Source organism: Hemiscyllium ocellatum, chromosome 29 (genome assembly GCF_020745735.1).
Source record: "Hemiscyllium ocellatum isolate sHemOce1 chromosome 29, sHemOce1.pat.X.cur, whole genome shotgun sequence".
NCBI lineage: Eukaryota > Metazoa > Chordata > Chondrichthyes > Orectolobiformes > Hemiscylliidae > Hemiscyllium > Hemiscyllium ocellatum.
Genome location: NC_083429.1, coordinates 30,942,755 through 30,966,712, shown reverse-complemented (window position 1 = coordinate 30,966,712; position 23,958 = coordinate 30,942,755). Strand labels below are relative to the sequence as shown.

At 39.5% G+C, this 23,958-nt stretch overlaps 1 protein-coding gene across 2 annotated transcripts in view; it reads right to left on the bottom strand.

The window, feature by feature from the left end:
• Positions 1 to 634: 634 nt before the first annotated feature.
• The window catches only part of LOC132829591 (sialic acid-binding Ig-like lectin 8), an 85,746-nt gene continuing 62,422 nt past the window's right edge, over positions 635 to 23,958 (bottom strand). The window contains exons 7-11 of one of the 2 annotated variants that reach the window (XM_060846855.1): positions 18,020 to 18,047; positions 9,073 to 9,116; positions 5,155 to 5,214; positions 4,960 to 5,066; positions 635 to 1,660 (exon numbers count right to left, since the gene is read on the bottom strand). In XM_060846855.1, the coding sequence (XP_060702838.1) occupies positions 1,523 to 1,660; positions 4,960 to 5,066; positions 5,155 to 5,214; positions 9,073 to 9,116; positions 18,020 to 18,047 (377 nt within the window). In that variant the 3' untranslated portion in view covers positions 635 to 1,522. The remainder of the gene's footprint in view (positions 1,661 to 4,959; positions 5,067 to 5,154; positions 5,215 to 9,072; positions 9,117 to 18,019; positions 18,048 to 23,958) is intronic. The other variant, XM_060846856.1, reaches the window with a different exon arrangement.

Sequence of the window (23,958 nt, the reverse complement as noted above, 5' to 3'; positions counted from 1 at the left end):
GTTGCCTTATTGTTCAAAAGCAACCCAATACAGTTTAGATCTCAAACTCTTCTGACCCATTCCTCCATAATTGTTACATCAATGCTTCCAAACATACCTTTACAAATAGGTATTTCACAAGTTGAAGGACCCAACTAAAAGCCCACAATCTTGTGAACAGCCTACCCAGGCTTTCGTGTGATAGAAACTATTGGCAGTGCTCCTGAAACCTTACAGCCTGCTCTAAAATTATCCAATATTCCCAAACCCTGCAATCTCTCAGAAAATCTCTCCAGTTGATCACAAGATGTCAATGGTTGATGTAAGCATTAAGATTGGATTCCATAGGCTCATGTTCATTAAAAAAAAAGGCCCACACACTTTCAAGAAGTTATCAGAAAATTTTATAAATATTTTCAAGTTGCAGTGAACAACACTGTGTGATATCAGCTAAGTTAATTCTACCCTACTTGAGCATTCTGAACCATTTACAATATCTTCAGTGCAATTATTTGTATTTTGAAATACTGCATGTCACATTTGTATGATATTATCTGTGTCAGATTGTGGTAGCATGACAAAATCTATTCTGCATTAGTGAAAATAAGAGAGACAAATGTAAGCTGTTGCTATTTTCATACGATGTATTCCTGGTTACTGGAAGTCATGCATAATACTTAGTACAAACATCTTCATGACATATACATTGTTGCATTTATGAGTAGAATTCGTGAACAGGTTTACCAACCTGCAGCTTTGTACTTTGAAGCCTTGCAATGTAGATTTTTTTTTGCCTATGTACTTACAATGATACTGCTGCTTAGATAGGTTAAGTTTTCCCATTAGTATATTCATGGCCTAGTGACACATAGACTGTGCACTGTGACTCTGAACCAGAGGAGCCATTCATGTTTTGACCCTTGGTGTATGATGACCAAGCTAAACTCAGTCAATTCAACATTGCATTCGTTTTCTTGTCCCTCGGTCATTATGAATGCAGCAGTAAAAACAGCTAAGATTCTGTTTTCTCACTGTCGTCCAGTGTCTCCAACAGTAAAATCTAGTAAAATCAGATTCCAGTTGGCTCTGGTGTTTTGTACGGTTGAATCTCCAAACCTTTGAAAGGCTGCATTAGGGGCTTTCAAAATGAAATACAAACTCAAAGCTTACTCCATACATAAGAAATGGTCAGGTTCCCCAGAGAGCTGCAGGTACTAATAGCTGCCATGATTCTTCTTGTTGCAGGAGAAGGAATGACAATTTTGGATTATGCATGTTCAAAAATGCTGGACCCTTGATGGATTTCCAACATCTTAAAGAAACAAAAGTGAATGGTAAAACCCTGACAGAATGCAGTAAACTTTGTGAAGTAACTTGTGCTTCCTTATTCACGTTCTTGTTCACTCAGTCACGATCCCTCAGTTTGCAGATGTTTGTTTCATGAATAAAGCACCTTCACTTTAACAAGTCTTTCCTGTGGATACAGACGAGTGGTTTGTTAGCAATTTGACAATACATCAAACAGCTAATCTCTGCTGCACAGTCAAACAGTTCTCAAGTCCTGGTGTGAAATTCGCACGACTGAATATTCTGAGGTATCATCAATATGTTTGAAGGGAGATGAACCATGCATGTATTTGAAGTCTTTCCTGGCATTTTTCTCTGTTACATTACTGACTTGCTGCAACAAATAGAAAAAAAAAATCCATTACAACTTTGTTGACAAAGCATCTGATAAATATAGAATTTGCATTCCAATCAAGTCACCCCTTACCCTTCTCAGCAATCCAGTCTGTCCAACCTCAGCTGAAAAATAGAACTTCTGAGGTAATAATTTGAGGAATTCCTAATACAGCCAGGGTTTTACATGTATGGCTCAAAGATTAGTGTGGGAAGGGTGCATTCCAGTTCATGAGGCTCTGGAACCTATTGTGGGTTAGAAAGGAGCTGTTCCAGCAAGACAGGCTTTGAGCTGTGCTAGAACCAACATCCTAGCAAATTGAAGAGATAAGGCTGAACAGGAGGCTTTAATTTAAATAAAGGGATTCTGAAGACTGGATATTTAGGTTTATAAAGCAAAAGGATATGGTGGCATTTCTGGACAGCTGTTCAGGTAATGACACCCAGAATGAGACAAAAAAGGACAAAATGTACAAGATTTAAAAAAAACAGCAAATGGGGCAAATAGGAAATAATGGTAAAACAGTTAAAATAATGTCTCATTACCTCCATGCACAAAATAAATGAATGAATGGCACAAAAAAAGGTTAATGGGTTTGACCTTATAACCACATGGCTACAAGGAAATCAGAGCAAGACTTACACACTTAATGGTAAGGTCTTGGGAGTGTTCAATGAAACTTGGAAGGGTTCAGGAAAGATTTACAAAGATGTTGCCAGGGTTGGAGGACTTGAGCTACAGGGAGAGGTTGAATAGGCCGGGGCTGTTTTCCCTGGAGCATTGGAGTCTGAGGGGTGACCTTATGGAGGGGCATGGATAGGGTAAATAGACAAAGTCTTTTCCCTGGAGTGAGGAGTCCAGAACTGGAGAGTATAGGTTTAGGGTGAGAGGGGAAAATCATAGAAGTGACCTAAGGGGCAATTGTTTCATGCAGAGGGTGGTGTGTGTATGGAATGAGCTGCCAGATGAAGTAGTGGAGTTTGGTACAATTACAATGTTTAAAAGGCATCTGGATGGGTATATGAATATGAAAGGTTCAGAGGGATTGAGGCCAAGTGCTGGCAAATGGGACTAGATTGGGTTAGGATATCGGGTCGGCATGGACAAGTTGTACCAAAGAGTCTGTTTCCTTGCTGTACATCTCTATGCCTGTATTACTCTGTATTGGGAACTAAATATTCAGGGGTGTGTGACTTTTCAAAAGGACAGGCAGGAAGGAAAGGGTGATGGGACAATTTTGTTAGTACCATATGAAGTAAGTACAGTAGTAATTAATGAGCTTGAAACAGAAGATGTATCATCCATTTGGATCAGGAGTAAGAAATAATATTTTGTAACAGACAATGGTGGGAGGGATCTATAGAACCCTAGTAATTGACATATTGTAGGTCAGGAAATTATTCAGAAGACAACAATGTATATAAAAAAGGCAAAACATTAGTCAATTAAAACTTTGCGCAAATTGATAGAGGTAGAATATAGAACATTTGAACAATACAGCACAGAACAGGCCCTTTGGCCCTCAATGTTGTGCCAACCTGTGAACTATTCTCAGCTCATTCCCCCCCACCCTATCCCAAAATCATCCATGTGCTTATCGAATGATTGTTTAAACCTCCCTCATGTGGCTGAGTTGACTACATTAGCAGGTAGTGCATTTCACGCCATTACCACTCTCTGCATAAAGAACCTGCCTCTGACATCTGTCTTAAATCTATCACGCCTCAATTTGTAGTTATGCCCCCTGGTACAAGCTGACATCATCATCCATGAGGAAGAATTCATTGACTGTATTCAGGACAGTTTCCTCAAATTTGAATACATATTCTGAATTGCTTTCAGTTTAATGATAAATTGGAAGATGTAACTAACATGAGGCAGGTAGAGGGATCCTGAATTTAGTATTGGAGGTGCCTCAGTTCTTGACCTTATCCAACAACTGTGAGGTATTTGCCTCCTATATGGTATGGTGAGGAAAAGGACTGTCGGAAGGATTGGCAAACTGCTCAGTGCACCAGGATACAAGAGGCCATTCAAATGGGGGGAGCAAAAAGAAAAGTGATAGAAGTAGGAGATTCTCTAATTAGGGTTACAGATAGTATCCTTTGTCAGTAGGATTAAGATTCCTGCACGCCTTACTGTCTGCCGGATGCAAAGATACGGGATATCTCAAACTGGCTGGAAAGGATATCATAGAGGGAGGGAAGATCCAGTTGTTTTGGTCTGTGTTGGGACCAACAATATAGGCCTGGGAAGACAAGAAGTCTTACTTTGGGAATATTTGGAATGAGAATCAAAATTAAAGAACACCACCTCAGAGGTTATAATCTCTGGATTATTAACCAAAGCACGTGCAAATTTGCACAGAGATAAGCAAATTATGGAAGTAAACATGTGGCTAAAAGAACAGTGCAGGCAAGAAGGGCTCTATTTCATGGAGCACAGTTGTCAGTGTTGGATAGGAGGAACTGTACAGTTGGGATGGTCATCACCTGAACCATTTGAAATCAATGTCTTAGGGAAAGGCTAAAAAGAGTGATCACAAGCACTTTAAACTGGGTACTAGAGGTGGTGCGTGGGGCACCTTAAGAGAAATCAATATAGTTTCTAAATCATGTAACAGGACAGAGGGTACAGAAACAGTCAGGAATCCTGTTTCAGATATGACAGGTAATGGCCATATTACAATGCACTGTAAAACAGTGGACAGCACGGTGGCACAGTGGTTAGCACTGCTGCCTCACAGCGCCTGAGACCCGGGTTCAATTCCCGACTCAGGCGACTGACTGTGTGGAGTTTGCACGTTCTCCCCGTGTCTGCGTGGGTTTCCTCCGGGTGCCTCGGTTTCCTCCCACAGTCCAAAGATGTGCGGGTCAGGTGAATTGGCCATGCTAAATTGCCCGTAGTGTTTGGTAAGGGGTAAATGTAGGGGTATGGGTGGATTGCGCTTCGGCAGGTCAGTGTGAACTTGTTGGGCTGTTCCCAAACTACTGGCAGGTCCTGGTCAACTGAATATTCTCCCTGGTACTACATGAAGACAATTTCCCACACTATTAGAATCCCTCTCTCATTAGATTTCTGTGCATTTCAACTGTGAGAAGATCAATTAATTAATTCACTTCTCAAGAAGTAGTCTTTGAGGAGAAAGGACTTCTAGTCAGTAAAGTAATTCACAATTCTTCCCTAGGGGTTTAATTCTCCCCAAGAGTATTGACTTTTGACTGGTCCCATACTTAAATCTACAGTCAGTCAAGGGGAATAAATGAACAAGGAAAGTGGTACTGGAATCATAATCATACCTTGGGCTGTTGGTCATAGCATTGTCGCCTTGGATTATGAATGACAATATCTGCATAGGACACTTCTTCCCCCTCTTCGAGATTGCTGTATTCATTGACAGGATCTGCTTTTGGTGAATAAACAATATATAAAGCAATCATTGTACTATTAAGACATTAATATTAAGAAGTTGAAGTTAATGCAGTTAAATTTACCTGTTGCATGTTTTGGATTGCTTTGTAGATTATTTCTCCTGACAAAGGCATATATTGTATCTGCAAATTAAAGCAGAGTGTTCAATTAGTAAAGTCAACAAATGCCAAATTGATACACTGATATGTTTAGATGAAGAAGTCTGTGAGGATACTCAGGTTGGGCAAAAATATTGAACTGTTTCTGTTTTGTAAACACCATGTAAAACATATTTTCTCCATTTCCTATTTATTTTTTACTGCCTCTTTATTTTTTAATTCATTTGTTTCAAAGCTGATTTTTCAGAAATCAAAAATCTGCTATTGCTGGTTGCAAAGAACTAGGACAAACAGTATAGGTTCAAGATTAGAGTGGTGCTGGAAAAATACAGGCAGGTCCGTCAGCAGTTTCGGGAAAAATCAGGAACATCAGGAATGGCTTTTTTCGGTCTTTTGCCCAAACGTCGATTTTCCTGCTCCTCGGATGCTGTCTGACCTGCTGCGCTTTTCCAGCACCACTCTAATCTTGTCTCTAATCTCCAGCTTCTGCAGTACCCACTTTCGCCAAAAAGTATAGGTTGTCCAATTATTGACTTCCCCTGACTTTTTGTTAATGAGAGCTTCTCCTGAAATTGATATATCCTCCAATGAGCTCGTTAAAATGAGCCATCAGTAACAATCAAGGGAAATTCAGATACAACAAATATGCAACACAATGAATTATCATTGATCTTAAGCTCATAGAGCACGAAAATTTGAACATTTGCTGTTCTTCAAATATGGAGGTTAGGCAGCATCTGAAGAGCAGGAAAATCAACATTTCAGGCATAAGCCCTTCCTGCCCGAAACATGGATTCTCCTGCTCCTTGGATACTGCCTGCCCTGCTGTGCTTTTCCAACACCACACTCTTGACTCTGATCTCCAGCATCTGCAGTCCTCACTTTCTCCCTGTTCTTCAAATATTGATGGCTAATATCCCACATCATCAACAACAGTTACAACTTACATTTATAGCAGACTTTTAACCTAATATAACATCCCAATGCACTTCATAGCTGTATTCTAAAGACATCAAGTCACAAGCTGATATGAGGATAGATGACGAAAGTTTAGTCTTAGAAGTAAGTTCTAAAGGAGCACCTTAGAGATGGGAAAAGAGGCAAGGGGCATAATGTTTAGAAAGGATTTCAAATGGTTGGGCAGAGGCTACTCAAAGAATGGCTCCTAATGGCGGAGCAATTAAAATTGCAAATGTTCTTTAGGCTGGAGTTAGATGATCACAAAGATCTCAGAGGATTGTGAGATTGGAGATGATTACTAATATATACAATTACTCCAAGAGCATACACTTGTCCGGGGCTAACATTAAATTATTCAGTGACAAAGAGTAGCATGCTTCCCTCACTGTGTCAACCTTCAAGTGGCCCTGGTTATGATGGAGTTTGACACTTTCATTTGCACAAGTCACATGTTATGATACAGTGAAGATATAATGAATATCCCTCATAAAGGTAAACTGACAAACAAACTGTGGGTTAGATCATGACATATACCACAGTAAAGCTCATCTAAACTGTGGCGTCCGCTCAGCTGAGAACAGTTATTTAATCAAACCTGGGACTTTCTTGTCCCAACACCAGTGACAGCTGTTGCAAACAACCTTTAAAGTACCAATCACAGTCAAAAATAGAAACCAAATGGTTGGTAACTCAGGGACATATCCCTTCATACCTAAGCTTGCATGAATCAATGTAACTCCTTTGCTGTCAGATTACTATGACACATTAACCACAAATGTTTCAGTGGAATGAATATAGCTCTGACTCCAGTATCAATGACGCATTTACATCTGCTACATCTGAGTAATGGTGCAATTTGTCAGAAGACTTGGCAGTTTAATTTTGTGATTTTTCTACATAAAACATCAATGGCCTAGTTTCATTGGTGTAATGGTTGGAAATTAAAAATGCATAGTTGCAATTTTTCTGGCAATCATTTCTTGGAATACAAATCAAGTTTATGATGTTACAATAACTCCACCCATAATGATGCATTACTTAATGATATCTCCATGCTTGTCAAAGATTACTGGCAGTCAGTTAGCCTAACACTCAAATATTTTGTTCAGTCAAGTCTAGAAAGTAAAAACATTTTCCACAATGATGTAACAAGAACTTGGAACAGGTTTTGTTGAACAGCTGCATCTGGGAGCATTTCGTTAAATTTTTGAGTGCAAAGAAACTTTCGCAGCCTGAAAACTTGCATTAGATACAAAGAGCACTTAGTCAAATACAGACCAGCCTGGAATACCACAATGACCTATACAGCAATCTGGGTGAAGTCTCAACTTATAAGGCAGTAATAAGTTATGACAAGGTTAATATGTTGCCTTTACATGAACGACACATGAAGAGTGGTGACAAGCTGAAGACTATAAGCTAATGCAGTCCTATTATATATGCCAATGCCAAGGAGAATATGATGCTGGAATTAGTGCCTATATATCAGATCCGCCCCAAATTTGTATTATCCTTAAATGTCAAGTTTGTTCATAAGACTGGCCAAGGAACAGACTTGGGAAACATCATTGCGGCATAATAGATTCACCATTATTCAGAAAAGTTGCTCTCTCTTTTTAGCACTCAGTGGATGATGGAGATTGTCTGGTAGGATAGTAACAGACAGATAGTCTACTGATTAGTCTTTAGCCTATGGGGATAAATGAATACTCAAATAGGTACTTGAGAGATATTCTAATCCCAATTCATTTCTTTCACATTTGGGTGGCAGCAGTTTCTATTCTACTCTTTGCTCATGTCCAGTGGCATAAAAATTCCTGTGTGGACACAATCTCAGTACACTCCTTGAAGTGAAATGGTACATTTGAAATAGAAGATACAACACAGCTGGTTAGATGGAGTTGCATCACCCAATAGAGTCCTGATCAATGTCTCAATTATTGTATTGGCTTACCATACAGCCCATCACAAGAATGTAAGTATTACCAGATGAAGAAAGGCAAAGACCTAACTAGTTTTGCTTTCCAACATTCAACTTGTTTTCTTATGTGACGATAATAGAGTCAATCGATAAACAAGGTAATCAAACTCTCAACTTGTTTCAGAACAGGAAAAGGTGAAGAGATTCAGGAATAACAGATCTAAAGTGCAGCACGGTGGCACAGTGGTTAGCACTGCTGCCTCACAGCGCCTGAGACTCGGGTTCAATTCCCGACTCAGGTGACTAACTGTGTGGAGTTTGCACATTCTCCCCGTGTCTGCGTGGGTTTCCTCCGGGTGCTCCGGTTTCCTCCCACAGTCCAAAGACGTGCGGGTCAGGTGAATTGGCCATGCTAAATTGCCCGTAGTGTTAGGTAAGGGGTAAATGTAGGGGTATGGGTGGATCGCGCTTCGGCAGGTCAGTGTGGACTTGTTGGGCCGAAGGGCCTGTTTCCACACTGTAAGTAATCTAATCTAAAGTCACCTCTTGCTTCTGAAGTTAACCACACTTTATATCTGGTCCAATTGTTTGTATCCTGAATTAAACAGGTTGGTTCCTGAAAAAAATATGTTTTATTTGCACATGAATTAATTTGTACAAATGGTTTCCACCATCTTTCCCCGAGCATGTGTACCACACATTTGGCACTGCTGATTGAAATATTGGACTGAACCTATTTGACACATCAGATGTCACAACACTAAGGTCCAAAGCAGATTATCTTTCAAAGAAAATATTGAAACAAAATCTCAGATCAATTTGTAAATATTGGTACGTTCCAGATATTAGGCAGACATAGCAATAAGACTCAGCCCATTGACAACTGAATAAATAGACATTGCAGAGCTCCAATTGATAATTCAAAGGTCCGGGGGATACGTGATATATTATTTGATTGCATAGATAACGCTTATAATGCTTAACAGATATAATGCACTTACCTGATTCAGTGTTGTATTTTTCATTCTTGATCATGGTTTCTGGACTTGAATGGATAGAAATAAAACAAAATTAATGTTATGTAAAACATTAAAGTGGATACTTGAGCTTAAATTTTACTCTCTCTTGGTTCAGTCATTAGATTAGATTAGACTTACAGTGTGGAAACAGGCCCTTCGGCCCAACAAGTCCACACCGACCCACCGAAGCGCAACCCACCCATACCCTTACATTTACCCCTTACCTAACACTACGGGCAATTTAGCATGGCCAATTCACCTGACCCGCACATCTTTGTGACTGTGGGAGGAAACCGGAGCACCCGGAGGAAACCCACGCAGACACGGGGAGAATGTGCAAACTCCACACAGTCAGTCGCCTGAGTCGGGAATTGAACCCAGGTCTCTGGTGCTGTGAGGCAGCAGTGCTAACCACTGTGCCACCGTGCCGCCCGTATGTGCCACCGTGCCGCCCGTATGTGCCACCGTGCCGCCCGTCATGTTGGGTGTAAGATGTAAACTTAATTGTCAGCAATTTTTTAATATTTAAGTATAATTTATATAATGCGGTCTGGGTTATTCTAAATTAAACTGACTTCTGTTAAGAGATTTATATTGTGATCATGTGGCTGGGCAGACTGAGTTGCACATAATTGGAACAACCTTTCAAGTTCAGCTTTCTCCATGCTTCTTTCCCATTTTAGAAAAGACTAAAATACAATTATCCTTTTGAAATATGGAACGTTTCATCATTGCTGTGTCATTACATTTATGGTTTCACAAGGGCTTCTGTCCAAATGCATTTGAAAACAAAACCCCACCATGGAGTTTTGCCACACAAGAATGGTTCCTCTATTTTTAAGAACAAAGAACAAAGAAAATTTACAGCCCAGGAACAAGCCCTTCGGCCCTCCAAGCCTGTGTCGATCCAAATCCACTGTTTAAACCTATCGCCCAATTCCTATGGATCCGTATCCCTCTGCTCCCCACCTACTCATGCATCTGTCCAGACGCACTTTCAATGAATCTATTGTGTTTCCTCTACTACCTCTGCTGGCAGCGCATTCCAGGCACCTACCACCCTCTGTGTAAAGTACTTTCCACGTGTATCCCCCTTAAACTTTTCTCCTCTCATTTTGAATGTGTGACCTTTCATTATGGAATCCCTCACTCTGGGAAAAAGCTCACTTCTATCCACCCTGTCTATACCCTTCATGATTTTGTAAACCTCAATCAGGTTCCCCCTCAATCTCCTTTTTTCTAATAAAAACAATCCTAACCTATTCAACCTCTCTTCATAGCTAGCACCTTCCATACCAGGCAAGATCCTCGTAAACCTTCTCTGCACCCTCTCCAAAGCAATCACGTCCTTTTGGTAATGTGGTGACCAGAACTGTACACAGTATTCTAAATGCGGCTGAACCAAAGTCTTCTTTAATTTTAACATGACCTGCTAGTTCTTACATTCAATACCATGATGAAGGCAAGTACACCATATGCCTTCTTGACCACTCCATCTCCCTGCTTACCTATTTGTTCTTCTGCCTCACACTCACTCTTGGGCGGCCTGTAGTACAAATCCAACAATGTAACAGCACCCTTCTTATTTCTCAGCTCTACCTATAATGCCTCACTGCTTAGGCCCTCCATAGTATCCTCCTTTAGCACAGCTGTGATATCATCCTTGACCAACAATGCAACTCCTCCCCCCCTTTTACTTCCCTCTCTGTCCAATCAGAAGCATCTATATCCTGATACAATTAGTTGCCAATCATGCCCTTCCTTCAACCAAGTCTCTGTGATCGCAATAACATCATACTCCCAGGCACCAATTCAAGCTCTAAGTTCATCTGCCTTACCCACTATACTCCTTGCATTAAAATACATGCACTTCAGACCACCAGTTCCTTTGCATTCATCTGCTGTCTGCCTACTCTTCCCCTTGGTAATGCCAACTTCATGATCCATGGGAAAGATGGCGTATGATATATTTTTAACATAGCCATGCCACTAGAATGAAAATAACTACTGAAAAAATACAGGTTAACCCAACCTGATAATAACAGGACAGGTAGTTAGTCCAATATTAAATTAATGCATATTCAGGCACAGCTTGTATTTATGATTTCTTCTACATATCATAAAAGTTCCTGATGTGTCGGCTTGTGGTCCAATTCTTGTTCCAAAGGAGATTAGGGATAAGGAACAAGTGCTGGGTTTCCTGATTGTCTCTCACTTCGCATGAATGAGTAAAGACAGAATGTCCTTTTGTTTTTTTTTGTTCAGTGAAGGAACCAAAGAAACTGCTTGCCATATGGAAGTTGTTACATAATGTAACATGCTGTAGTCAAGTGTCATGGCACAAGCCATAAGACCATAAAACATAGGAGCAGAAATTAGGCCATAGAGCCCATTGGGTCTGCTCCGCCATTCAATTATCATCGATAAATTTCTCAACAGCATTTTCTCCCTTTCTCCCTGTAACCCTTGATCCTCTTGGTACTTAAGAACCTATCTACCTCAGTCTTAAATATACTCAATGACCTGGCCTTGTCCGTACAGCCGAAAGAATGCTTAAAGGAAGCAAAATGAGACAGACAATGGGGAACACAGAAAAGTAAAAACATAAACCTTCCAGATTACTAGACTCAGACTTTCACCACAATGACAAAAATGCCAAATTCCCGAGAAATTGGATGATACATCTTTTCACTGGAGGGTGGAAGGTTTAACGACAGCCCAAGATTCATGTATACACAGCACACAGAGCCAATGGGCCATTTCAATGTTCAGTCATCTCCATTTAAATCTCACCTTGATAACCCTGCTGCATGGAACTGGAAATCACACAACAGCCCAGCTCAGAACTTGTCTGTCCTCACAGCAATTCTTTTGGATAGCCAATGAACCCCTTTGAGGGTTGAGGTGCCCCTGTGGATATGATTCCACAACACTTCTACTGGAGGAGACAGAGTTACAGGAAGGATGTGATCGGGTACCCTTTGATACATTTGACAGTGAAGGGATGATTTTTCTTAAAAGATGCATGCATCCCATGGATCTGTATTGTTAAAGAAATGGGAAACCACTCAAAAATAATCAAATTCTTCACAAACTCCCAAATTTTCCAATTGAATGAAGTCTGCACTGGGGTCCAGGATTTTGTGGATTAGAGGTGAGGGTGCTACAAGCTGAGTTATAGCTAGTCCCATCAAATATGGTAGTTTAAGTGTGTAGCCACTCACTTGTCTGAGGTGGATATGTATAAACATTACTTAATACACTTTTGCTGCTGGCTCATGCCTTGGGCCTGACAGGCTACCAGCATCTGAGCCTCTAGGCTTTAAGGTTGACTGTCAAAGGTTCCAAATTCAGGTGGCCAAACCCATGTAGGTGTTCTGGCTCATGTTCCAGGCAACTACCCTCTATGTAAACATCTTGCTTCACACACCTCACCTTTTCACCCCAGTAAGCGACAATTCATCCCTGAGAAAATGACTCAGATTATCCCCTCTATTCATGCTTCTCATAATTTTATATTCTTCCATCAGATCACCTCCCAGCCTCCAATGGTTCTAGTAAAATCAATCTAAATGTATCTAACATCTCATTATAGCTGATACATTCCAATCCAGGCAACATCCTGGTAAAACGCTTTTGCACCCTCTCCAAACCCTCCACATCCTTCCTATTGTATAACAATCAGAACTGCACACAATACTCCACTTGTGGCCTTCCTAAAGTTTATACAGCTGCAACATGACTTGCCAACTTGTATATTCAATGTCCTGACTGATGAAAGCAAGCATGCTGTACACTTTCTTAACCACTTTGTCTACTTGTGCTGCCACTTTCAGGGAGCTATGGACTTGGACCCCAAGATCCCTCTGCAGATCAACGTTCCGAAGGATCCTCCTGCATTTGACATCCAAAAATACATCACTACACACTTGTTCGGATTAAACTCCATCTATTATTTATCCACCCAACTTTCCAATTGATCTATATTCTGTTGTATCCTTTGACAACTTTCCTCACTATCCACAACTCCACCAATTTTCATCTCATCTGCAAATTTATTAATCTACATTTTCATATAAAATGTATAAAATTTACATATAAAATATCTTGGGATTCTCCTTAACCCTACTTAACAAGGACATTCCATGACCCCTTTTAACCCTCCCATAATTCATTGTTTAAGGTCTTTCCTGCTTCCTTTGTATACCTCAAGGCCTTGTCTGAACTCAATGCCTTAAACCTTAAATATGCTTCCATTTTCTTTTTGACTAAGTATGCTTCCTTTTTCTTTTTTACTAAAACTTGCTGGGGTTGCAATTCAGCAGCTAAAACATATTAATAGCATGACAGATCATAGAGGAGTATGGCAATGTCTTTACAGGGGTAGGGTGATTTCCAGCAATTCAGCATCTGTTGAAGGAAGTTCCAGGTGCCCTCAAGGCCAGTCTCTAAGACAAGCTGAAAAAGAAGGGAGTAATCACGGAGTGATATCACTTACAGAGGGAATTAGCAGCATGGTAACAGTGAATCAACCTGGAAAGCTGAAAGTATGCATCACCTCATTACTGTACAAGGGAAGTTGAGTCGTTATCCCGAAGGAAGTGAAAGGATGCTAAAGCGCTTCCAAGAAATTGAGTGATGCCCGAGGAAGCCACGTGACATGCTTTATTAATGAAACATGAGCAAAAGAATGGAGGACCATATCAGCCAGCCTGGTGTCTGTAATGAGTACCAAGCTAAGCAAGCGAGAGAGCCAATGATGAAACATGGCTTTCAAAACAGACAATGGATGAAGCTGGAAGCTGACCTCTTCATTCAGCAGGAAGACATGGTTGACTGCTATGCTGACTACTTTGACTTCCATCAGTATCATTGAGTTTGTCAAATACTTCAGCAGTTAGGACATTTCTGACATTGCAATGGGCCACAGTGGCCCTCAGATCATGTATGAAAAATTACATTTTTTTCAGAAAGGATTGAAAGATTCAATATGAAGAATCATCACCACATTATCCCAGTCAAACACAAAGGCTGTAGCGGTGGTAAAAATATTTGGTTTGATTTGATTTATGGTTGCCACATGTACCTAAATACAGGCAGACGATCCTTTATCTGAAATTGTTGGGACCCGCTGTTTTTCAGAATTTGGAATTTTTCTAATTTCAGAATAAGTGACAGTTTGATGGTGACATTTTTTAAAATTCCTACTGGAGGAGCAGACTTACTAACTAAAATGGACCTTGAGAGAGAAACCAGGCCTACCGGTGCTAGGCCAAGGACCCCACGTTGTATCTGAGTGACACGCTTCAAGTGGGTGTCAACTTGGGTTAATTGTTTGCATGCCAAACAACCTTGTTAATGAGTAAAAGACTTCACAAAAAAACCTTCGGATTTTCGAGCTTTTTGTATTTTGGAACTTTGGATAAAGGATTGCCTACCTGTACAATGAAAAGTTTTGTTTTGCAAGCAGTACAGGGAGATCATAACAAACAAGGAGGTACAAATTAAAGGGTGAAAAGAAAGAGTAAGGCAACTGCACAGGAGGTATACAAAAATAAGGTCAACATTATATTTGAAATTAGAGAGGTGCATTCATCAGTCTACAAAAGCAGGGAGATGCTGTTCTTGAAACTGCTGGTGGGTTTAGTCAAGCCTCTATATCTTCCGCCTCACGGCGGAAATTGGAAGTGAGCATTCCCAGGATGGGAGGAATCTCTGATGACGTTAGCAGCCTTTCCACAGCAACAAAAAGTGTAGACGGATTCCATGGATGGGAGGTTGGCTTTTGTGATGGTCTGGGCTGTGCACACAATTTTCTGTAGTTTCTTACAGTCCTGGGCAGAGCAATTGCCTTCTCAATGTATTATGCACCCAGATAGAATGCAAGGAACTCAAGATATTGAGCAAATGTAAACTACTTAAGTTGCAGTATTGTCTACAATTTCCAGTTAATGTACACATTAGGGTTCATATGGAAAGCCCTGATGGTCTCCAAACTCTATGTAAAGTGGTCAACGGTGGGAAAAGTGCCAATTTGTAAAATTGTTTTGTGCACTCTCCACGCATTGGATGCATTCTGCTGAAAAGATCATTCAAACAGCGAGGTGGTCAAGCTCTTTACTCAAGTTTTTTTTCCCTGTGCCAGTAACTTATTCACGCTAGAAAGAATTGCCTCACAAAACACGATGTGATCTCACCCCTATACTGATGATGCAGGAGAGCACTGCAATAGCACTTTTATCATTCTTACACAATGGAAGCTTAGAATTGAGTTCTGATTTTTCTGTAATCTCAACTAGCATGCCATTTCTGAAAAAAAAAGACAATGCTGATGAAGTGGCAAATGAGAAGGTGTAGAATCCATTTCCATTGGATTCCTGTGATATTCTGGCCAATCAAATTATAATCATAGGACAATACATAACATGTACCAGGATTAGTATACAGTGAAAAGGAAAGGCAACGCAATGGTAGTCAAACCACAAATTACATAAGCCTAAAAATTAACTGTGGCGGTGAATAACCATCTCATTATCACTAAGCAGAGATCTATATTTTTGTGCAGCCTTGCTGCAGCATGCAAACACACTTGCTTTCAAGTTTGGTAAAGTATCAACTATTGCTGCCTGCAGACTATAGCAATGTACTTACAATTTGCAAATATGGTCAGCCATTCATTACTTGTGGCTTTATCAATTGTTCTGTCAAATTAGGCCACAAAATGTCACACCTAATACTGCACCACTTTGAAACATTTAACTAGTTGATATCAGTGCAACATTTTGCATTAGAGTCAAAAATATAGCAAGAATCCAGAAGCTGTTAATTTTGAGTTTGAGACTTCTGTATAATTCTTTCATTGTGCATTTTAATTTTCACCATGCACATCAACTCCGAATTTACACTGTGGGAATCATAGACTCTAGTACAGTATGAGATTATTCAGCCCATTGCTTGCATTGTGCAACAGCTACACAGCACATTATACTTCCATGCTTTTTCTCTGTACTCTTGCAATTGCTTTCTCTTCAGAAAATTATCCAATCCTCTTTTTAAAGCCATAAGTGTATCTACCCCTAGTATACTCTCAGGATAAGTGCAGCTCTAACAGCATGCAAGAAAATTGTCACCATCAGGGCACAGCAGCCTACTTAATTGGCACCACATCTGTAAGCATTCATTCCCTCTACTCACTCAGTTGCTGTAGCATATACTATTGATAAGATCCACTGCAGGGATTCACCGAGACTCTTCCAAAACCACAACCACTACTAAAAAGGCAGCAGATACATGGGAATGCCATGACCTGCAAGATGCCCTCCAAAATGACCCACCAGTCTGATAGTGAATCTTTCATCCTTTCCTCTGTGTCATTGGATCAAAATCCTGGAACTCCCTTTCTCACAGCAATGTAGGGGTCCCTATATCAAATATATGGCAGCCTTTCAAGGGGCAGCTCACCCCCACTTTCTCAAGGGCAACTAGGGACGCTGGCCTAGCCAGCGCCATCCACAGTCTATGAATGAAAACATTTTAAGAATTATATCTGAACCTGCTCTTTTGCTAAATCAAACCTAAATAAATGGTCTTCATTCTGTATCTTCATTTCTGTAACCCTCTTTTCTCTTGAGAAATACAATTTGCTCTGCCTCGATTATTCTTTGCAGTGAAGTATTCCAAGTTACAATAATTCCATGCAAATAGGAAGTGTTAAGTTTTGTTTTAATGATTATTCTAAATTAATGATCATTTGCACCTAATTTTCTCAGAGGAAATAATCTTTATTTGTACAGTCTTTCCTGTAAGAATAGTCTTGAGACATTTGATAACCCCGATATAAGCACTTCTTAAACTGCTCCAGTGAAATCAACTCCAATACCCATCTAGTTTCTGGTTAAGGCTAAAAATATACCTAGAACTTGAACACAAAACAGTAGAAGTTTTTATATTCCTTTGACTACTTGTATTCAAAGGTCCATTCTGGTCAAATTATACAGCTGTGAACAACACTAAAGAAAGTACTCCTTTTTTTCTGCAAAATTGGGAGGCACCTTAAGTATACCTATGGATACGAGCTCAACTTAATATTGTGGATAACATATGCATGAATTATTGTTTGATGGCTTTGAACATTATTTTTTCTGCATAAAGCAAGGATTATGATCTAAATTTGGTGCTTTCTTCAAGTCCCTGCTGGTTACTTTGATTTCCAACTGTTATACACGGCCTTGTCTATTCTGGATGCACTTGTCAGTTTCCCAGGAAATGGATACGTAGCTCACCGAGACAAAGACTGGCATAACTTGACTGCTCTGCTCCTTTAAGAAATCGACTGTCACAATGATTAATACATATGGTAGTAAAAGTTAAATGAGAGAATCTTTAGATTTGGGTATCAGGTGATGTCAGATATTTCAAATTATATGAATTCAACTCAGCATGGTTTTACAAAATAGAAACTGAATGTATCCAATTCAATATATGCTTTTATACAATATAGGTTGAACTATGGTTAGTGCTGTTGCCTCACAGTGTCAAGGTCCTGGGTTTGATTTCACTCTCAGGGCAACTAGCTGTTGCACATTCTCCCCATGTCTGTGTGGGCTTCTGTTGAGCGGTCTGTTTTCCTCCCACGGTCCAACGATGTGCGGGTTAGATTAAATTGTCCAGGGCTGAGCAGGCTAGGTGAGTTAGCCATGGGACAGGTAGGGTTATAGGTATAAGATGGGATGTTCTTTGGAGGGTCAGTGTGGACTCAGTGGGACAAGTGACCTGTCTCTACACTGTAGGGATGTTATATTATACTCTTGTGCACACATTAGTTAAAATGTACTTTTTCCAACACAACTTCATGTTATTTTAGAAGTGTTATTTAGCATGAAAGAGTCTGTTAAGAAGAATAATGACTAAAGTTAACAATGTTTCTTACCTTGGTTCAATGGGTACATTAACTGGACCTGGGAGAAAAAAAATAAAAGTTAAAATCTTACATTTATTGGTAACTCTCCAGTTTCTGCCCGAGCATTCTCAGGCATGTTACAAGGACAGATTCTGGATCAGTGGTGCTGGAAGAGCACAGCAGTTCAGGCAGCATCCAATGAGCAGCGAAATCGACGTTTCGTGCAAAAGCCCAGACAATTCACTCAGCAAGTTATCAACAGCCTTCAGAGTCTATTACATTAGATAAATTAGTTAGCTGAACGCAGCCCAAATTACAAAATCCATCAGAGCATCCCCCCATTTCTTAAAAGATTCCACTTAATCTAGAAGCCAATAATTGTATTCAAAATTCCTTCCACTGGGAATACAGCAATTAAACATTGCAGTTGTCAAATTGCCCCAGCAATGCTTTGACCTGCAGTTTCACGATGCAAAGACTACATTTTATTTTCTACTTTTGACATGAATGATGGGTGCCTTAAATCCTCTTGCAGTGAGTGAGATTGCAATCAGTAGCAACCACTGATTTTCTGCACTGCATCCAGCTTCAGCTGATTTTCTTCCATCGCAATGATAAGAAAGGAAACAATATGCAGAGCTGTAAAAGGGTATAGTGCATTTCAGTTGGAGATAGTTCAGGAACAATTCAGCAGAAAATTCTGCAAATACAGACAAGCTACAATGGAGAACAACATTCTGAACATGGATTGGCAGCGCATTAATCTTGTAGCAAAATTTAATTTATTTAAAGGAAGGATCATACGTCACCTTATTGACCAACAAGCAGTTGAACTAGAGAAAAGAAAAGTCAGTTGAACTCTTCACTGCTCTAGGCAATGAGTGTTTGAGCAACATTAATACTTCAGCCTGCCACAGAAATCTTTCTATCAGTCTGACATCAACAAGGTTGGCTGATATAATCGTCTGAGGCACTTCAGCTTCATAAATCCCAGCAGGACAACGAACCAATTATGTTGCATGACATTTCCTATTAACCATGTTGCAAAAATGCTATTTCATGTTCAAAGTCTAGACTATATATTCATAGCAAATTTTTTAACTAAATTTCCTTTCGTCAGGCAGTCAAAGATATTGCCAACATCATAGACATTAACACGTGCAGCATGTTAGTGAAACACTCACTCACTACTGCACTGGAATGTCAGCGTAATGCTTTGTTCAAGTCATGGAATGCAAGCTTTAGCTCTTCCTTTCTTAACAGCAAAAGAATGTGTGCATGTCCTGCTTTCAACACAGTTATCTCCAGAAACAGGGTTACTTAAAAGGTATGACAAACAAATTGATAGATATGATGTGATAGACACTAACATTCTGCCAAGATAGTGGTCAGTGACTCCTGAAGCAATCTGCATGTGTGCTGTATATGTAAGCATTGCATCTAAGTATATTTCTGTTGATGAATTATCATTAGCATCAGCTAACAATATCCTTTCGCTCTTGAATTGGTCTGATTAGAACTATAATTCTAAAAGTACTGTCTCAGTCCCTAAAACAGTGTTAAATAGTCCATTACATTAAGGAGATAAGATGAACATATCAGTAAAATATATTACAACTGATCACATTGCCACAGCCCTGCACTCTGTAGCTTTCATGTCAACTTAACTCTGTTTGTGGTACTTCTGCTGCCATTGCGCAGACATTTGTGAGTTTGGGTTATATTTCAGCACTTGAGCAGATAGCAGATCTAGGCTACACACTCTCTGATATATCACAGCTTTGAAGACTGTGGTGTCCATATCTATTTGCAGCATTCTTGCTGTGGTCTAACTATTGTTGCACACAGTTTTAGCACCAACTCTTTGTTCTTATGCTTTATGCCCTAGCCAATAAAGGAATATGGCATATACCTTCTTTATTTCCCTATTAACTTGTCCTGTTCAGGATGTGTGGACATATATCCCAAGGTGCATTTTTTCCCTCCACAACACTTAGTATCTCCCTGTTCATTGTTTCCTATTCTGCTTCTCAACCTTGACCTCACCTGAGGATAAACAACAACTTGTTCTCTCACTCTCTAATGAGAGAGCTGTGCTCTGGTCCAGTAGGACTACGGCATTTTCAAACCAAAAATAAGAACTGCGGATGCTTGAAATCAGCAACATAATTGGATTCAAGGTCTGAAGGTTCAGAAAGTTTCTGAAGAAGGGTACCTGGACATTGACTCTGCTTTCTCTCCACAGTTGCTGCCTGACGTGCTGAGTTTTTCTAGCATTGTTTATGGCATTTTTACATTTTTGTACCTTTCAAAATGCATTACCTCATGCCTATGCAGATTGAATTCCATTTTTCACTGTTTTGCTCAACTCTTCATCTAGATTTTGCTTATAGCAGTCATGCTTTAAATAGGAGTTCTTATGTGGAGTAGCACAGATTGATACAGAGAGTTATGGGTTCATGAGGATGGATGAAGGGTCCTAGGTTGGCAGGAAGAGTCTACGATGGGGAGTGTGGGAGACGCAAGTTGGGAATTGAGGGATGAGGTCTGTTTCTCATTTATTACAAATTGGGTGAAGTCTGAAAGCAGTGAGAGTTGCCTTTCTCAAATCTCGCCTCCACTCCTCCCCATCTCCCACCTCCCCCTGCCACCACCCCCCCCCCCCCGGGCCCCGTTCCCCTCCAACCCACCAGCAACTGTGGCTGATTCTGGTGTTGGTGGACTCAACCTAAGTTAGCACCTACCCCAGTATGAAAATCCAGCTTCCATGGGCATTTTCTTCCAAACTAAACAATAAAATCACCTGACCCCTGCAATCCAGGGTTACGCTTTGTCCTTAGTGGATTAGGGTGGAGATAAGCAACAGATATTCACAGTGAAAGATGTGAGATAGTGGAGAGGATGTAGTTGGTATTGCCAAGCTGCTTAATTACTTTTGACACAGATTTCTGCAGGTTTTCTCTTGCTTGAGGGTTTCCAGATCTTTGCTGGAAATGTGGTAAAGCTGGTGCAGTGCAACAAAGACTAAGGAGATTCAGAACCCTTGTTAAACTGAAATATAATGAACTATAATTCAAGTGTTGATAATTTCCAACTTAGATTGTCTGGCCCAATATCAGGACATGATAAATTAAGTCTTGAAATAATTTTGAAGCAAATTACAGAAACCATTTGACATTATTTTCTTACACAGATTACTTCAAATATAGATAACCTCAATGGGAAATAGTTAATAATGAATGTAATTTTACTCATTGTGGCTGGAAAGGTTGTTTTATGAGAACTGTGTCTCTCGTAGTGTACAGTGTTCAGGAAGTGCTGGACTATATTCCTTTCAAATCGGATTCAAACCAACAAGCTATTTGAACCTGTTTATATTTGTCCCTTGTTCAATATCTAAACTGGTGATTATCATATTGCTCTTAGACACACCTTACTATGTACAAATTACCTGACATGTTTCCTATAGTGATCACTTTTAATCAATTGTAAAGTATGTTAAGATGTCCTGAAGTCTTTCTTTTCAAATGGGCAAGATTGTCAATTACCTTACATCATTCCAAGCCTCTTTTGACAGGAGTTCTAGTTGTCACCTATGTTCATTGAAATACATTTTGAAAAAGCTATTATAAGCACAAATTTGTATATTTGCCAACTTAGCATGAAAGAAATGATAAAAAGGATATTGAATGCACTTTACAATAGACTACAGAAAGTGAATGAAATTACATGTTAGTCACTAATATCCGAAAGCTACGTTTGACCTGTAAATATTAATGTTACAGTCCTCTAACTGCTGCTTCAATTTGTCTAACATGAAAAATCAATATATTGACTGCTATGCAGCATTTTTTCCAGCTACATAGGCTTGTTCTATTTCATATTATATTCACACAATTACATTACATGCTGATTTACAACAGATTTGCAAATTATGTCATAATAATATATAAAAATGCCCATTGTTATTAAAAAAGAATCACAACCTTCAAAATAAAATAAAATTTATTGCATTAGACAGTATGTCAATCAAGAAAGACAATGACAATTTGATCTTCTGCACCCATCCATCTCCTAACAGATCGAGAGTAACAATCAATTACCCCAAAGATATAGACTTTAGTGCTATTTGCAAACTATATAATATAAAAAAAGTCCAGTGATGTAATATATCATCTCAAACAAAGAGCAAATAAATAAGGTAGGGACATAATATTGAGAAAGAGTCAAGGAAATGACACCAATTTGAGGAACAAAAGATAACAAATGCAGAAGGTCTGAAATGTTACACAAAAACATTGTTGAAAACGCAAAGAGCAACATCCTAACTTGGAGCTATGCCTCAATTTTCAAAATGACGCACCTCTCCATTAACATCAAAACATAATTACATTTTTGTACTTTTTTGAGATGTTGAAATGTTTCAAAGTTCTTCCCACAATGAACTGTTTGAAGAGCACAGCCATTTTGTGTCATCAGTGTCGCAAAAGATAACTGAATTACTGCAACAGACAGACGGAGGCTTGATTTCACTTTTTCTTTAGCCATATTATATTCCCAGTATTGTGTTGAATAATCATTGGGTGTTAACTGGGTGTGCCTGGTCAAATTTCACCTCTGAAAGAAAAGATTGTGAAGCAAAGTCCTCCTATAGGTTGTGATTCTTTTTGAGACTGATAGTTAAGTGTAGCTGTATAGGTATAACCCGACGTTCAGCAACAGAAGTATGTACTATCTACAGGATGCATTGTAGAAATTCACCAAAGATCCAAACTCTTGACCACTTCCATCTAGCAGGACAAGGGCAGCAGATACAGGGGAATACCACCATCTGCAAAATCCCCTCAAAGACAGTCACATCCTGACTTGGAAATATATCACTGTCCTATAATGTTACTGGGACAAAATCCAGCAATTCCCTCCTTAACAGCCTTGTGCGTCAGATTACAGCTGGTGGACTGTAGTAGTTCAAGAAGGCAGCTCACCACCACCTCCTCAAGGGTAACTAGCCCCTGGCAATAAAAATGCTGACCAACCAGCGATGCCCTAAAATACTTGGGTGGATGCAAGTGATCTTATTTTATTTGACCAAATGCAGAGAGATTTTCTATTGTTCTGAGCAGATTTCCTCAGTCATAGAGTCATAGAGATGTACAACATGGGTAAAAAATCAGATTTTGCAATTGTTCTTTTGCTGTTTGGAGTAATTTGATGTAGATATATTATCTGCTAATGTCTGTATGGAGAACAATGGTGACAGCAACTTGCGTGATATTGACTGATTATAAAGTCCTGCAGAATATTCTGAAGACATGATAAAGTTCTACATCAACTTAGTTTATTTTCCCAAAGTAAACCTTGCTCAGATATATCTGGCTCAGTGATGTGCTCTCACAGATTTAATGAGGCAACCATACAATTGGCAAGCAAAATGGATTTGCTGTTACGGTTTTGCTTGCTGTTCTCTATCAGGTTAGGTTCTTGTGGCAGGTCATCCATATTTTCAGTTTAGGGGAATTGTTTCTTTGTGTGCAAAAATACAAGAGATTTTTCAAGAAAATGTAATTAATGAGTGTTTAAAGTAAGGCCACAATGAACTTTGCCCAATCCTATTGCTTAGCTATACATGACTTATTTCAGTGTTAGATCAAGACCTTTACTGCAAACAGAAGTAATGCAGAAGATCGGTACCCTTTCTGAATCTATTAAATTATCATTTTCCCTTAACTTTATGCTTAATGTTTGATTGATCTTCACCCAAAATTAGCTTTCTAAACACTACACAGGTATAGTTGCTGTTAATGCAATCTCTTCAGAACACGATTCACAATAATAAAAAGCTGATATAATTCTATATATACTTAAAGCAAACAGTCCAAGCTCTGCGGTTCTTGCACAAAAACCACTAAAAATAATAATGATGGTTAATCAATAAATTGCTTTTGAAGTAATTGTTCTGATTTGGAATA